Here is a 16,986-nt window from a genome sequence, read left to right on the forward strand (position 1 = left end):
CGGTCGCCGCCGGCGCTCCCGCCGCGTCGGATCGCCGTCCGGGGGTCGTCAAGTGTTTGTGTGTTTGCTCTGGTGCGGTGTGCGGCGCCTGGGGCGGGATGCGAGTGTTTGCCTGGTGGTACAGCTCCGGTGACGGGTGCGCTCTCTCTTCTTCCCGCACGCCGCCGGTCAGGACACTCGAGAAAGGTGACGGACCAACACTAGACCATTATTAGACAAGGCCATGTAATTACCAGATGAGCTATTTCCTCTAGATGTGCCGTGGCTGCCTGTCCTCACCACCGCATGCTCAGAGGAACATGCTGTGCGTTTTGTCTCTACGTTCTATTCACTCATTCGTCCCGTGGAATGTTTTGGCTCATTTAGCTTTCCATTACGGTTCGTGCTACCTGAACCGGCTGGTTCTCAATGTGTTTGGAGACAGTCATGTAAATTGTAAGAAGATGTTTTGGCTCTAATATCCTGTTTTGTGCATGTTTTTCAGTGTAAGCCTACTAACCCAAGTTGAAATTCAGTAGAGACAAGATTAACAGCGTGGCGATAGATTGCACCAGCCAGCACGAATGATGCCAGCATCCCTACATTTTGCATGCCGACAGCCGCGTTCAGACTGAGTTATTCGCAATTCGATTTGGCTTCGATCGACTTGAAAATGAGTAATGCATATTGCATTTTAATTGTTTACACCAGCTAGCGTGTGCACTCAAATACTTTCTTAAGATGAAACGTTATTGGTGTTTAATTCAGCGTCCGCGTTTTCAACTGGCTGCTTGCATTCTCCTCTTCTCGGAAAGCCTTGCGTGCCGGTTTTGCTTTGATTTCAAATTGGCCAAGTTGGAACTGTTTTCAGGGAAATTGTGCACAATGGAAAGATTGACATTTTATTTCCTTGAACTTTAAAGACGAATGGCCTTTGAGATAAGGGTTCTTCCTTTGATTTCCTTTGTGCTCTTTCAATTTTATTGCTTGCGTGCGTTCAGATCTATAGTTTTACCAGGGTTTATTACATGCACGCACGGTGGACTTTTTGCACCCTGGCACAAAAAAAACACATACCTATTTATAAATACCACCTATGAAATTGTTCGACAAGCACGCCATCAACTATACAACCCTCTATCAAACCATTTTTCCTTCGAACTACCTCACAAACCTGTTGCAAAACATTAATCACCGCATGTTTATTGCGGACCAAATAAGTATGTATGTACAAAGCACTCGCCACCATTGCGGGTATACCGCCTTTCTGGGCCTACCGATTGGCCTTTCGGTCTGGCGGCGCGGCCAGCCGCTCCATCATAACCGTCGACGTCGTTTGTCACCGCTGTCGGAGGTCGTGTCCGGCAACGTCGGCAACGTCGGCGACGCGGATTACGCGCGCGCCGGCGGCCAGCGTCGATCACGACGAAGGAAAGGCGACGAAAGAGGGAGGTGACGAGCCGTGTGGGCGGCGGCGGCGGTAGCAATGGCGGAGGCATGAAGGGAGAGGGGCGCGATAGGGGTGGCAGAGGCAGGGAGAGAGAGGGGAGGGGTGGTGGGAGTGGTGTGTTGAGGGCGCGATAGGGGTGGCAGAGGCAGGGAGAGAGAGAGAGTAGTCGGTGTTGGGAGTGGTGTGTTTGCCCATGATCGGCTTCCGACGGTACCAGACTCACCGAGGCGCGGCGGTCCGACTCCTTCAATTTAATTCGGTCGTATTTTGCACCAGTTAGATAAGGGATGCGTCTCATATGTAAATGAAAAGACTTAATACTGAATCGATCTACATCGTATCACTCTGTGCTTTCACGGACGCGTCGCTGCTTGGACGTAAAATGATGTCTTTATCCGGTCCTGTGTAAATAAGCACTTTGCATATCGCCCGAGGCAGAGTCACTTAACAGCGTGAAAGCATTGCGCCCTAAAAGCTTTGCGGCGCTACTAAGCATACTTTAAACACATAATGGCTTGGGTAAACCGGATTAGGATTATCGATCTATGTTTAAATAATTCAGAGCATGTGTGGTATTTGAGCCGAGCTCCAATGTTCATTAAATCTGCTGGATGTACCATGCAGTGTCGTTTGTCACTACCGGTGAATTTTAGGCAGGTGTTCTGCCTGGAGGTTCAGAGGGAATGTTTGTTGTTTATTTGGAAGAGGAAATGTTCCATAGGATCAATTATTTAACACTAAGGAGAATAATTGTTGGTCGTCTAGCTTAATGTAAATATTGTTGTATATCAGCTGGATGCTTTATTAGCTGACTTGGGCTGTAGTCCCTGGACGTAAACTGAAATGAGCTGCCGGATATATTCCAAAGCAAATAGGAGAGCAATATTAAAAGCAATATTTAGCAAGCTGAACGGACCAGTGGCATCGCCATAGGACAGGGGGGTAAATCGTAATACGGCTTAGATGGCATCATAACAGGATAGGGAACTTGTTCGGTTACACATTCGCTATTCGCATGCATCGGTTCCATATTCCTCTGTTTGTAAGGAAGGAATACAACCAACTGAACTGAAAAAGGATAACTTCTCCAACAGCAATTCCAAAAGCTGTTTTTATTGCTATTTTCCGTCTCAGGTTTGATAAGAGAAAAGTATGTCTTCTCAAAAGCACTATAAAAGGGGCATTGAACTGGCGTCTGTTCTCTTATAAGCGACCAAATACAACAGCTCTCGTATTGGATAGCCCGTATATTTGGTCCAGCGTTTTCCGCTCCGATATTTATTCCACGACAAACAAGAAGATGCGAAAACAGACGTTTTAGGGCCAATATTGTCCAAAGCTCATTTCGGCCGTGCTTGCTAGTTGCTATAGCAGTAGTCTCATATCAGCCCTTGCGAACGAAACGTAATGCCGGTGCTAGCCCGATATTGGAGACAATTGCAGTGCACAGAGATGGGCATCGACGACGGATATTGAGAGCCCTTGATATTGCTTTGTTGTATTATGTAAGAAAAAGTACCGTGACTTGTAGAGACTTGTGCCTTATAGGGTGAAATTGTGTTTATTGCTTGAAAACGTTTTTTATAACAGGTGCGTGGTTATATAAGAAATACGCGAGCATCGGAAACGCCAGCCTCGAAAAATCAGCTAATGACACTGGATTGCGGTCTTCGGTCGCCCTTTTATCATTTGTAAGAAAAACGAACTTTGATGAACCAGTTATCATTTGCAGTGTAAAGAATGCGACAGAATGAGGCATACCACATCGTGAGGAGCTGTGTAATTGGAACTGCAGGCGTAATCTCGGTGATCCTTTTCGAGTTGATTCGGTGGTTTACAAATATGGCAGTGCTGCGTGGCCAGATTTGATAGGATTTGTTTCTAAAAGCGGCATCTCATTCAACTGGACGGTTAGGACAAGGTATTGCGGTACAGGACAATGCTACATTTCATAAGAGGTGCTCCTTATCAGAGTTGTTGAAATTGCGGCGGAACTACTCTTTTTAAGTGAATTGGGAGCGAGCTAAATAAATTTACCATACTTTTGTTTCGCTCATCCAGCACGCCACTAGGGCCTTTACTTGACACAAAAGAATGGTGCGTCGCCCAGCGAATCATACGACTTTCATAACACAATGCTCTATTCTTTAATGTATTTCAAGTGCATTGTGGGCCGACTTATTAGGTTCGTCGGAACACCTTTCCATAGCGGATTCGGCTTTCAGAACCCCGGCACGGCGACCAGGAGAGGCTGATATCAAAGTCCGTGAAAGTCGTCTAAAGTCCGCGGGAAGTCGGGCTGCAAAGTTAGCCAGCGTCAGGATTCGCCGGAAGCGTATTATTCTCGAGAGAGTGGTTTCCTGCCAGATGGGGTCTCAGCTAAATGAACGGTCTCTTTAGAGAAGGTGTCTGAGTGTGGAAATAATGGCAATTTTAAATCGCGGGCTTGTAATAAAAAACACGTTGATTATGAGGTCGATTAATTTTGGGATCGATGGACACACGCATATTTAGCGTTAGCATTGCTCCAAATTGGGTATGATGCTAATCTTGTTAACTATAATAGTATGCTAATTGCCAAAGTTAAATGCGTTTAGAGTGAAACCACTTCTGGCAATGCCTGACAAAGCTACGCCTATCAGCTCGACACATTTTCACTGGAATCGGTGGATAACTTCGTTGCTTTGGCTTTCATGAATAATCAGTACACATTAGTGAAATATACGCAGAATCATTCAGTATATGTAGACACTATACGCCAAGACATAGGTATTAGATGCTAAGAGGTTAGTCGCAACTTGCAGCTGCTATTCATTTGTGATAAGGTATGATCAGCAGGTTTCTGGGAAGTTTGTGTCAAACGTGCGTGTTCTTACCACAAACATTAAGCAAGCTACATGAAGAGGCTTACAACAGCCGGAAAACCAACAAACCACTCGTCTTTCTACATTCTTAGTCGCGTGTGTACCTTTCTGCGCGCGAGCGCTCCAAATCGTCCCCCTCCCTCCTAGCGCGTGCTCATTAGTCATTACCCTGTAAACGACCGTCGCTCCCCGGACAATGGCCGCGCCGTAAGGCGGCGTCCGGGGTCGCTCAGACGTCATCTGCTGCTCATGACTGTCTGATGACGTCCCCACGTCATTGACTTCATGATGGGCGTCACCGCGACTCTGGCCGGCCGTGATGAGGCCAAACGACCACCGAAATCCGACCGTCATGAGCTGCGGCCGCCGCTGTCACCTCCGCTCAGTGTGAGCTCGAGTAGTCTCAGTTTGGTTTGACAATCTCTCATTGCCCTCAATGACAGCGCGTCGGACGATACGGCGCGTGGGCTTGTTTCCCATCACGTGACACGTGGCTCGACAAAGGCTGTCGCCATTTGATGGGTCACGTGATGGCGGTGAAATTGAGTGTCATCTGCAGCGCCACCGTGTCAGGGTCGATGCGGGCGTATTTTACAAATTAGGTCGGATTTGAGGGAGGTGCTGTCGTGAACGGTACTCCTCACGACAGTAGCGCACGTCTTTGACGACCTGTCAACGAAACACTGTTATCGGGATCAGGTGCTCTAAGGGAGAGGGGATTATTTAGTTAAGATATTCATTATTCAGGCTCTTCCACTGAACACTATGGTAATTTTGATTATTTTTTCCTTTTGAACTATTATTTTGTTGTTTTTATTCTCGACAATCCTGTTGTTTAATTAATCAGGGATAGGTTATTATGCATGTTGCTGTGCAACTGAAGCATGTTTGGAGCTCACTATAAATAAGTTCAAAGCTCCGATCAGAACAAGTAATTACAAAATTCTCCAGAACCTACTACTAAGAATCCAAGCTTCATTGGGCAAACTCTTAGATAGGTGATGGGCAATATTGGGCCGAGCCTCTGTACACAGCAACTATAACGGAAAACAGCTTGCACGGTATCCAATTATATCTCCGAGCTCGAAGTTGTTTGCCGTTCGTCTCATCGAGCTGAGTTTCACTGTAACTAGAGCACTGATGGACTTTGATTGGGGTTCGATGACCAATTTACCCCGACCCGCCACCCTCCTTCGCCTTTCCTACGTCATCTTCGCATAAACGGGGATGTCAGTGGAGGAAGTCGTTCACTTACAACTTAACGTCGTCACGCCTACATCTCTGTCGTTTTTGTTTAAATTTGTATGGTTTATTAAATTAACCCGCGCGGGGCTGGGGTCTCCAGCCGAACGCGCGGGGCTGGGGGGGGTAAATTTTACCCCCCTGTTATCTCCCGAACTAATGGTCCGATTTAGAAAATTCAAACGCCAATCGAAAGCTCTCATCACGAACTACTAAAAACATGTACTTAATTTAAAGTTTGAGGTCAAGGTCAAGGTCAGGTCAAGGGTACAAATTGCAAGTTTCTACAGTATCGGCCTTGCACCGTAGTTGCCGAAGAATGGAGTCATGGACTGAGACTGATCGCCCAAAACGTGTTCTTAGGCTACCAAGACAATATTCATTGCATACAATATCATTCAGAGGTCAAGGTCAAGGTCAGGTCAGGTCAGGTCAGGTCAGGTCACCAAAAAACAAAATATAGAAAAGGGCATGTGCGACACATGTTTTATGGGTCATTTTACTCATAGAATTCAATAGGCACACTCAATAAGTGATATGGACCACCTCTGGATGAATTTCAGGTCGAGGTCAGGTCAAGTGAGGTCAAAGTTTGAAGTTGGTTGTTAAGGCCTAAAAAGGTGTCTATCTGATGCAGTTTTTCACGGCGAATCGAATGGTGCTATTTTTGTTTCCGTACGAGGTCTAGAACTTCCAAAAAAGTCATTTTTCAAAAAAATTGTGTGTCGTGACGTCATAAAATTTTTGAATAACTCCCGTATTTTTGAACCGATTCTTCTAAAATTTGGTATGTAGGTGCACATAGACCACTTCTCTGACATATATTCCGGTTTTTTCGATAGACTCAAAATTTTGTATTTTATAATGATTTTCCCAAAAAAGTCAGTTTTTTGAAAACATTTAGGTCAAAATCCAAAATTTTCAAAAAACCGAGATAGCCATTTGATAGACAAAGTAAAATTACGTATAACCTTTTTTGTTACGTCTTGATTGCTTTAAAAATGAAGATGTTAGCGGCGTTTGAACTTTTGCCGTTTTTGAGGCGAAAATGGCGAACATGACGTCACTAAAACGTCAATTTCTCAAAAAATTTCCGACGGATTTCGCTCAAATTTTCAGGGAACGTGTCATGATGTAAGAAAAGGTACTAAATGTTTGGCGGCGCTGCGCGCCGCCTTTTTTGAGATATCGCAAAAATTCGCGAGGGGGGGGGTAAAATTTACCCCCCCAGCCCCGCGCGGGTTAAGGCAACATAATAGCCCCAGCAAATCACCGTTTATATCATTTTTCATGGATCGATCTATTTGATACGGTAACCATTAATGCTATGTTTGCATTATGCTTGACTAAACGTTGATTGATATCCAAACCTTTCTTGTCAGATTGTGACTGAATTATGGGCATCGGGGAATATATGCTGTCAAAACCGGCCATCATCATTCAGTTTTAATCTAGTGTTTATCCTAAAAGCTTCACCGAAATCCTTCAACCTTATCCAGCCTGTTCAAAACGTTAAGCCCACAGTCCGCTGCAAATTGTAATGGCTTCCTCAATTCGAGGTGTTGATTTCAGTTTAATCTTCAATACAGATGTTTTCTGCCCACATCGATTCCCGATCTTGTTTCGCAGCAGCGCGGCGATGCCTTTTTGCGGCCGTCCGTCGGGCTGAACACCCTCCGGGGACACATCTGTCTTCATTTTTGGACGAGCACTTTTTCTGCCGAGCTCTGTAAATGCGAACTCTGCGTGGTGGTGGTGGCCACCGCTGTTAGGTTTACATTTGTGGGACCCCGCGACGGGGACGATATTGGACGCTGTGTTTAGAGTGCAGTGTCGGGCCGAAGTTGTGCTGTTGTTCCCGGTTGTTGAACGGCCGGAGTTCAGGAACACGAGCCGCTAGTCTCCCTCTCAGCACCTTCTCAAACATCTCAAATCCAATAGATAAATTGATTATATTCGATTGTTTCACCTTTTTACAACCAGGATCTTTTTTCTTCTGCTATTATAAAGACTCGCCCAACAGGAACATACGAGGTTCCTCCAGCATTAAGTTCTTTTGTAGATATAGCCTCAGTAGGCTACAGCATCCGTCATATAATCTTCCAGCCTCGGAATAACATTCACCAATACCTCTTTTTGTAGCTGTTGGCATTCGTCGGATTATAGCCACAAACACATCTCAATGCTCAATGAGGAGAATTGTGAGGGACGTTTTTCATATATGCTGTTTAATGGAATACATGCACGAGGTACGTGATTTAATCTAGGACATCCATAGTCTCATCTAAACAGGAATTTTGCATTTCGTGTTGTGATTCCCTACAGCCGAAAGGTATGCATGTAATGGCGCCCGTCTGTGACAGAGATGATAAATGCGGCTCTGACCGCATAATGCAGCCTACATGATGTGCCTGGTTAGGTATTCCTTCTTGCCTCGGGATTTTTCCTGAAATGTAGTACTTAACGGATACCAGGCTGCATTCTGGGGGATACAACGGCACTGCAACTTTTTGAGATCCGATCACTTTGCAGTAAAACGGGTGGAAGACGAATTTAATCGACGCTTTATTGAAGAAGTTCTCTGAAAATATACAACTGTTCCTTCGCATTCTGATGCCAAACCAATGCTTATACGAATGCGACTATGTGTGTAAAAATGCAAGTGTCAGCAAGGCCGTTCCGTCGCTCATTACGTTGTAAAAAACACTTTAACTCCCGACGTTTCGCTGTTTATGTTAAAAAGAATGCGACTATTTTGCATGTTTGTGATTCTGTTGTTTTGCATGTCTCTGTTACTTTTGTAAGTTACTTTTGCGTAACATGCATGCAATGCGACTATCAAAACATATATATAACATCAACTGCATGTCTTTTCTTCAATTCGCTTCACTGGGTACTAACATTGGCTCAATGATTAAATGAACTTTTTAACTACATATGCATCGTGCAATGTAAAAGTTCCAACGTAAGATCTCAGTGTCATTTATCACCGCCCATCACCCGTCCAAACCCCGCCCTGAATCGGGGCCCCGTGCTAAGTGTGACCCCCTCCTCCCTCCCTACATGTCTCACATCGCCCGCCGTGTCGCCGTGTTCACAGCCTTGTCCGCCGAGTACCGGGTCTGATTCGGCACGCCAGCAACCTTCTGTACCGGCCGCGGCTCTCGGCCGGCCTCTCGCAGAGTCTCATCGACGATCTGGACCTGACGCCGCGCCGCGCCAAAATGGTCTACAGCGTCGAGATGGAGTACAGCCAGCCGCTGGCCTGGATCGCGCGCACGCCAGACGGGCGCTTCGTCGTCAACGGTGACGATGACGGCGGTTTTCTGACGCCGAGCGGTGAGCGTCGGCGGCGGCTGCGGCAGGCGGCGCGTCCGCTCCAGTCGGGGATCTACCACGTCCACCCGCGCCGCTCGCCACGGACCCCGGTGCCGGCTGGACGCAGGGTGAGTCACGGGTTCGGCAAACACCAGATCCCCGAGCACGCGCCCACCTCGCCCGTGGCGCTGTCACCCGACGGCCGCCGGTTCCGCGCCTCCTCGCCCGGCCCTCTGGCCGGCCAGCTGGGGCCGTTCGAGTTCTCCGACCTGAGCTCGGTGGCCGTGCCCGGTTCGATAGAGAGGACGTTTCCCAGCACGGTGCTGTCGTCTGGGTCCCAGCCGTCGCAGGGGGCGACCCCGGCCACCGGAACGGCGGCGGCGATGGTGCATCGGCGCGACGCGGCGCCGCAGGAGACGCCGCGGCGGCGGCCCGACCCGCGACTGCCGGCTCTGCGGACCATCCATGAGGCGGCGGCGGCCGGCGCGTCACCCCACTACGAAAACTGGCCGGTGGAGGGCCGGTGGCGCTCCGCAGTTGCCGGCCCGGCCGACACCCGGCTGCTGCGGCTGCTCGACCCGCGACTGGCGTTCCGCGACTCGGGCCAGCACGTGCACACGGTGGGCCACATCGAGCCGCCGCGGATAGCGGACATCCCGCGGCCGCGGCCCCGGCAGCGGCCGCAGCCTGTGTACGCCAACGTGCCGCGCTGGTCGGCGGCCGGTGGCGACCCGTACCGGCCCCAGAGACCGCTGGCCACCAGCTCACCGCCGCCCGTGGCGGCCATCCCGCCGGCGCCGCGCCGCTTCGTGTCCCGCGCGGAGCCGCAGGCGCCGGTGCCGCGGCCGGCGGCCGTGCCCGCGGTGCCCGCCGTGCCGGTGGGGGTGGGGGTGCCCCCGGTCGCCGTGCCGCCGGTCGCGGTGCCCCCGGTAGCGGTACCCGCCCGGACGACCACTGAGGAGTCGCCCTCCAGCTCTCTGGGCCGCACGGACCGGCCGCTGGCGTACACCCGCGATCGGCTGCAGGCCGCCATCGGCCGGGTGCGCTCCCAGCTGGGTCTGCTGCGACCGGCCAGCGCGCCGGCGCTCTCCCGCTGGCCAGAGGACGAGCTGCCGCCGCACGAAAAGTCCAGCTCCAGCGGGCTGGGCTCCAGCAGCAAAAACACCTCGCAGCGGACCCACTCGTCGTCGGGTCTGTCTCAGCAGCTGGCCGACTCTCAGCTGACGGAGCCGCCGCCGTCGCCGCCGCCGCCGCCGGCGCTGCCGCCCTCACTGCCGCCCACCCACTGGCGGCCGGTGGAGCGGCCGGGCACTCAGCTGCCGGCCCAGCTGCCCTACCTGCCTCCCTACCTGCCGCCGCCCGCCTACCTGCCGCCGGCGCAGCCGCTCGACATCTCCGTGGACGACCATTACGAGTTCGACCCGGTGCTGACTCCCGGCACGGAGTCTCCGGGTGGAGCGGCTCCCGTGCTGCCCCGCTCGCGAGTCCGGCCCGTTCCGGAGATGGAGGCGCGCGTGCAGGCCATGAGGCAGGAGTTCCAGCGGTACCGACAGCGTCGCGCGCGCCGGCACCGCAGTGGAGACGAGCCGGTGACGGAGACCGTTTGCTGAGAGGCGCCCGCCGCCCACCCCCTGTGTTCGCACATACGCTACTGCCATTCTGCTTTACGTTAGCCACCACAGTACAACCCGCGTGCTTTTGTTCAGCGCGTTGCTTGCGCTCGCCGGTGGTTCGGGGGTTATTGTTTGTTTGGTTGGTGTATTGGTTGTTGGTTCGATTGGGTATTCTTGCGATGTTTTGTTCGTTTTTTATCTCGATTTTTCGCCCGGCATTTTGTTCGAGTGTTTGCGATTTTGTTGCGGCAGCTGGTGAGATTTTTTGTTGCGTCGTTATCGCGTGTGACCTGCATTGTCGAGGCATTGCATTTGCGTTCCTTGGTTCAAATGTGACAGCTTTAACGCGGCGGCGGCGGCGGCGGTCGGCCGGGCTCGTCTGCTGGCCGTGTCTCCTTCGAGCACGATCCTGTGATAACTGACGCGCCAGAGAGGCCCCTCTCGGAGCCCTGGGTCCCCGCGGGGCCCACCAGGTCGGGGAGGGTCTCATCGGACCCCGGACTGGCGCCACAACCTGTACATAGCGCGAGATTCGTCGCGACGTCATACAAGTCTGTGTACATACCGTCTTTTGTATCGCTGTTCGCGTCCCGTCCCCCGTTCCCCAGTAGTCGTTTTGAACGCAGTGGCCCATCGTACCGGTCGACGCGGCCACCCTCCACCCAGTTCGACGGCCGCGACTGCCGCACGGTTGCCTAGCAACCAGGGCCCCATCCGTTGATCTCCATGGCGACGGGTGGACCACTGCCGGCCAGTTAATTCCCGGTCCGGACCGGACCGGACGCCCCCCCCCCCCGTGCGGTCTCCTGACTAGGTGCACCGCTCGGACCCGCCGCTCGCTCGCGACCCCTCTCCCCCGCGGCTCCCACTCAGTGACATGACCCGTGCAGTCTAGTGCTAGCTCGAGTGTGTGGGCCGCCGTGCCGGCGGCTGGCGGCGTTGTTTTGTTGAAGCGGTTCGCGCTGTCGGCCCGGACTCTGTTCACGTTTGGCGCGGGCCGTGCGCCGAGTATGTGTTTCTCTTCCCTCGATATTACCTCACGGGCATGCTGTTTTAGTCACTGACGCAACGAATGCTCAAGGCGTGGGCCGGTGGGGTCACGGCGGCCGGACCGAATCACCTTTGCTTGGCGTCGCATGTATTATATATTGTACCACTTGTCAAATACAGTGTTCTTTTGTACAAGGATCGCCAGCGTTTTTACGGGGTGCTATGAACTGGAGCCTTGGAAACTGTTACCTTTGGTAAATGGGTAACAGTAAGTAGCGGCGGAACACCTTCAATTAAGGGGGGTCGGGCACTGACGACTTTTGGTTCCATTCTTTCCATGCAACACCCATAGGGCTAATGTTAAAATGCCAAAATCAAAGGGGGCACGGTGCCCCGGTGCCCTCCCCGTTCCACCGCCTATGGTAACAGTTTGGGGAAACGGCTGGTAACCTTACTCGCCAATGAACGAAATCACGGTAATTGATGCCCTATCTACGTTATTGTGGGCAATAGTCATTTCGGTGCTATCAGAATGAAGCAACTGGAGACATACAGCAGCATCAGCCCCAATTGGCTGAATGACCCCACCCCAATTGGCTGAATGCTGGATGGTGGGTGCTTCAGTCTCCAGTCCCTTGTCTATTGCATCCGTCCATCTGTTTTCTCTTGTTTTTTTTGCCATTGTATCAGCTGATGAAAGTTGCCAATTAATGTGTGCTCTTGTGCCAGGTGGTGTGTGCCATTTTATCAGGTCACAGGTGAAGTGTGTCTTTGTATCAAGTGATGTGCGTTGTTGTACTTACCAAGTGATGTGTGCTGTTGCATCAGTTTATGTGTGCTGGTGTGGCAACTGATGTGTGCTGTTATATCAATATATGTGTTCGGTTGTGTTGTGTGCCATTTTATCAACTGCTGTGTGCTAAGGTATCATGTGTTCTGTGTGCCAACTGACCACTGAGTGTGCTGTTGTGTCTGCCGTTGTGAGCTGATGTGTCAGTCTTTGTGTCGTCCTTTGTCTGGCGTCGTGTCAGCTATACAAGCCTGAGCGATGAACTCTCAGATAAGCCGTCACCGCCAGGCCAGGCCACGGAAGCAGTGCTGCAGACTGACGTCCCGTCGACTTTTCCGTCCGTCAAGGAAACAAAGCACCATCACAGTCACGAGCAACAGCGCTGCACGATAAATAAATAGCAGGATGCATGGTGACGGGAATTTAATTCCTGTCAGCAGGATAAGACGTTTTGCCGCCGTGGCTCCGGGCTCGGGTTCTATGGAAACCGCGGTCGGTAGGTCGCTTCAGAGATGGAGCGAACAATTTGTTTTGCAGCTGGGAGATGATCAAATTACTTTGCCGTGCAATAGGGTGTTTGTTGCCTCGGATACTTCGAGGAATGAAAAATATAGTGAGGAAGGATACTATGCTTTAGGAGGATGACACACCTATGAAATACGCTGCGATTGGGTGGATGGAATTTTCATCTTTAGGTACACTACGTCATGATCCATTGTGGATAGTTATTACTCGTCTTGTATATAACTTATTGATTTATGCCATTCCATTCGATTTGTTTGCTTAGAAATATCAAATCACGAAACAGTAGAATGTGCTAACAGGAAACATCTGCACAAAAAACGTGCCCAACATGGCATTCATTATAACACAGCTGGGTACAAGTTGGAACTTTAAATCTCCGTTCACCAAGCTCAGATTTGAGGAGTAAATAGAATGGGCGTTGACTCGAGTCGATCGAACCTCCGAGTAGGGCAACGCAGAACGCCACATCTAGTATTCTCTGGCGGCCGTGACGGTCCTTGGCCATCAGTATCGGGCTGGTTACTCGGATATTCACATATTCAGGTAGCGTACCGACCAATCTCGGACCAGACGGGAGCCCAGACTGTCGGCGGGTTCGGCGGCTAGAATTATTGGCCCGATCTGGACTGTGCTCTATCGTTCCCTCTGTTACCGAACATTGCTATAACGGGTATTAGCATAGACAGATCATTTGGCGCTGCTGCTTCAAGGAATCATTTACATTCGATACTGCAATTACCGTGTAGATTTTGCATCAGGATGATCATCAGAATAATGATGGCCTCTTTGTGACATTTGATATCATGTAGTTGATTACAAACGAAATCAAATGTAAGCCACTTTGGAATAGTCGTGGGAAAAATGATTTTCATCAGTGATCAATTTCACTTTTAAGTATCACGCAATATGTGTCGCCAGTTTCCATCTTAAGCATCACGATATTCGACTGTTTTGATTTAGATTAAGGCGCTCACGTCAGCCACAATTACTGTGGACCGACATGAATGACTAAGCTGGAAAATTGGGAGAGACAAGAAATCGTGAAAGGGTGGGATAGAACAAAAAAAAAAAACAGAAGCAAATGGAAGGTGTAGACAACCACTTCCCCCATGTCACTGGAGGCTGAGGCTACCAAATGACGTCTGGTCGCACAAAAAGTGTCTGTTTTTACGGCCAGGCTCATGTCAGTGATGATCCACAGTAATACACCACATCGCACCTACACAGAAAACACTACTAAGAGGATTGCGACTTGTGTGTCTTCTCGGCCGTACATGAATGTGTCAGCGACCTTGCAACTTTAGATTGGCATGCGCTTCGAGAATTGGTTGTTATTATAAGAAGCGGTTCTTGTGTGCCGTATTTTGCCAAAACGATCGGCTAATCAGGGGTTGTCAATAGTCGTTTTCTCGACGGGCTATCCGGCGATTGCACCTGATTTGACCAAATCTGCACCTAATTTTTTACAGCAAATATCTTCATTTTATGAATTTATTTCAGTGTTTTAATCGATGATGCTTTCTGATAATATGACAAAGCAGGCATATAAGCAATTAGTGCAACCCTAGCTGATAGCTGCTAAGAGACACACTGAACCTGATTTGACCAAATCTGCACCTAATCTGTACCAGATGTGCACCAAATGTGTACCAGATGGCCGTCGTGAAAACGGCTAATATTAGCTGTTTTCACGACGGCGATATGCTACACATTTGGTGTAGATTAGGTGTAGATTTGGTGCAGATTTGGTTAAATTAGGCTCAGTATGTTTCTGTTTAATTAGTTTTGGTTGCACAGATGCTTATACACCTCGTTTTTTGTATCATCAGACATTATTTTGGATTAAAACAAAGACAAATTCATGCTGTGAAGATACTTATTGTAAAAGAGATTTAGTGCAGATTTGGTCAAATTAGGTGCATTCGCCAGATAGCCTCTCGTGAAAAAGGCTATTGCCTTCTGCCGATTGGCTGTGCTTCGTTCCGGTGCATAGCTGGGCGCCATCTCGCCTTGGTCATGTGGGCTACATAAAGCTGGATATGGGATGTCGTGTAACACTTTTGTTGGACCGTACCTTACGAGTATTCTCTTTTAGGGGCGCCTGCTGTTCTGCGGCACATTCGACATAAGATGGAACGTTACACAACATCTCCTGAGTCAGTCATCCGGCCCAGGAAAACAAAACATTTTCAGTTTGCAAGTTAACGTGTAACTTCGCTTGCGATTTTTCTACCATGGATTTTTTATACATATATTTCTCTTTCTAGCACGCTTTGTAGGTACCTCCCACTTCGCCCTGTTGTTTTTATGCCGTCACCTCTCCGCCACCCTTCCCCTCTCCCTCTCCCTCTCGCTCCCTTCTCGCCACCTCTCTGCTACCCCCTCCTTCTCCCTTTCACACGGTCGGCACACGCCGGCTCCTTTTCCTTTGTCGGTAATGGCTCGCCATTGATCCCTGGCGATGAGACCTTGGCTAAGTCGTGGGACAGTCAGCCATCGCCACCACCGCGCGCCATCCGCCCTCGGAGACAGCTGCAGGGCGCCGGACGGAGCACTGGCAGACGTCCCACGCAGGCCCCGGTCGAGTTGTAACCGAGTCCCTATCCGAGTGAATGTCGGCCCGACTGAGCCGTCCTCTCCATTTCCCGTCTATAGGAGAGCGAGTGTTTGTCTCCGGTCTCTCTATTCCTGTCGAGCCGCGGAAATGGGTGTGTCTGCAGGGAGGACGTCCGCCGGTTTCGGCAGCAGTTTTAACCCACTGTGCGTGACCGGGTGGAGATGGAGGCGGGCCCCTCGCGCTGGGTCGCCCGGGGACCATATATCCTGCCCGTGTCGCCGCCGGCTGACGACCGATAAGGGGCCTGCCGCGGCGGCCACCTGTATTTGCACAATGCACATGGAGACAAAATACAAAGTAGCGTCGTTTACTGTGTACAATAGCAAGAATTGAGTTTCCTTTACGACCATGGAGAGAGAGCATAAGAGCGTTCGAGTAAATTGAGATAAAGTATTCGAGCATATTCGCGTGCCACCAGCAATTCGGATGAGCTCGCACTTTCGCGACCTCATTTCGACGACGATTCGGTGGCGCCTTTGCGTAGGTTTCTCGTTATGTCCATTGACCCGGGTCGGTCGTCAGTGGCGCGGTGCATCCGACGCGCATCAGACAGGCCGCTTCCGTGATGGCCGGCGTTGCCATGGTTACCGAGGATTTCCGGCGGCCGACGGGCGGCCCTCCTGGCTGACGTCGTTAATCATGGACCGGGCCGCGGTGACGCGCGCATCTCAGTCATTGTGCAGGCATGACACTTCTGTGAATTCTTGCTCATTCTGTCTGTCTGTCTGTCTGTCTTTCTCTCTCTGTCTCTGTCTTTGTCTCTGTCTCTTACTCTCTCTTTCGCTCTATCTCTCTCTTCTCTCTCTCTCTTCTCTCTCTCCCTCCCTCTCTCTCTCTCTCTCTCTCTCTCTCTCTCTCTCTCTCTCTCTCTCTCTCTCTCTCTCTCTCTCTCTCTCTCTCTCTCTCTCTCTCTCCGCCGAGTGGCATTAGATTTACCGTGCGGTGTGCGCCTTTCAGCTAACATCAAAGATCTGTTAGGGATGAACATTAAGACAAGGGAGCAAGTGCGTGGACTCTTGCGGAGATATTTCAGAGCCATCCCAGAAAATTTGAGAAAGAAACGTCATAGATCCCGGATTTTAAAGCGATATCGAACAATAATGGACCCTAGAAGTTTTATTTTCCATGTTCATGGGAGCTACTTACAGACCATACGTAATCGGGCAATTTTTGCTTTTTATTGTTATGTTGAATGCTCACATTTTTACGTAAAGTGAAAGGTTGAGCCAGACACTTTGCATTGCATCAGTGTCCTCATTTTGCTATGTTTCGGTGCAGCTTCTTGCATTCTGATTCTGCTTATAAAAGCTAACAACATCCCCTGCTCAATTCCATGACTTTTTGAAAATTTCAAAGTATTGGGCAACTGGTTTAGTAGTCACGACAGTCGACAGAAAACTATGTAGGACGTTGCAGAAAGTGAATGACATCAAGTAAGGTTACCCGAAGAATGATTTTGGCTACATGAAGCGCAGAATGAAACGTGCTTCCTTACAAAAAAGTCAGCCGTATTTAACTCACCGAACAAGACTCTGGAAAGTTTCCGTGATGACTTTACACTTTACAGGCTGAAAATGGCCGTCTCGTCCTGCTCTGTC

The 16,986-nt window shown here is 50.2% G+C and overlaps 1 protein-coding gene across 2 annotated transcripts in view; it reads left to right on the forward strand.

Moving 5' to 3' along the window:
- Positions 1 to 11,654, forward strand: part of LOC122369442 (protein turtle-like) — a 115,814-nt gene extending 104,160 nt beyond the window's left edge. For both annotated transcript variants that reach the window (XM_043344204.1, XM_043344205.1), the window contains exon 17: positions 8,636 to 11,654. In XM_043344204.1, the coding sequence (XP_043200139.1) occupies positions 8,636 to 10,463 (1,828 nt within the window). In that variant the 3' untranslated portion in view covers positions 10,464 to 11,654. The remainder of the gene's footprint in view (positions 1 to 8,635) is intronic.
- Positions 11,655 to 16,986: the final 5,332 nt, after the last annotated feature.

Source organism: Amphibalanus amphitrite, unplaced genomic scaffold (assembly GCF_019059575.1).
Source record: "Amphibalanus amphitrite isolate SeventyFive unplaced genomic scaffold, NRLGWU_Aamphi_draft 001035F_arrow, whole genome shotgun sequence".
NCBI lineage: Eukaryota > Metazoa > Arthropoda > Thecostraca > Balanomorpha > Balanidae > Amphibalanus > Amphibalanus amphitrite.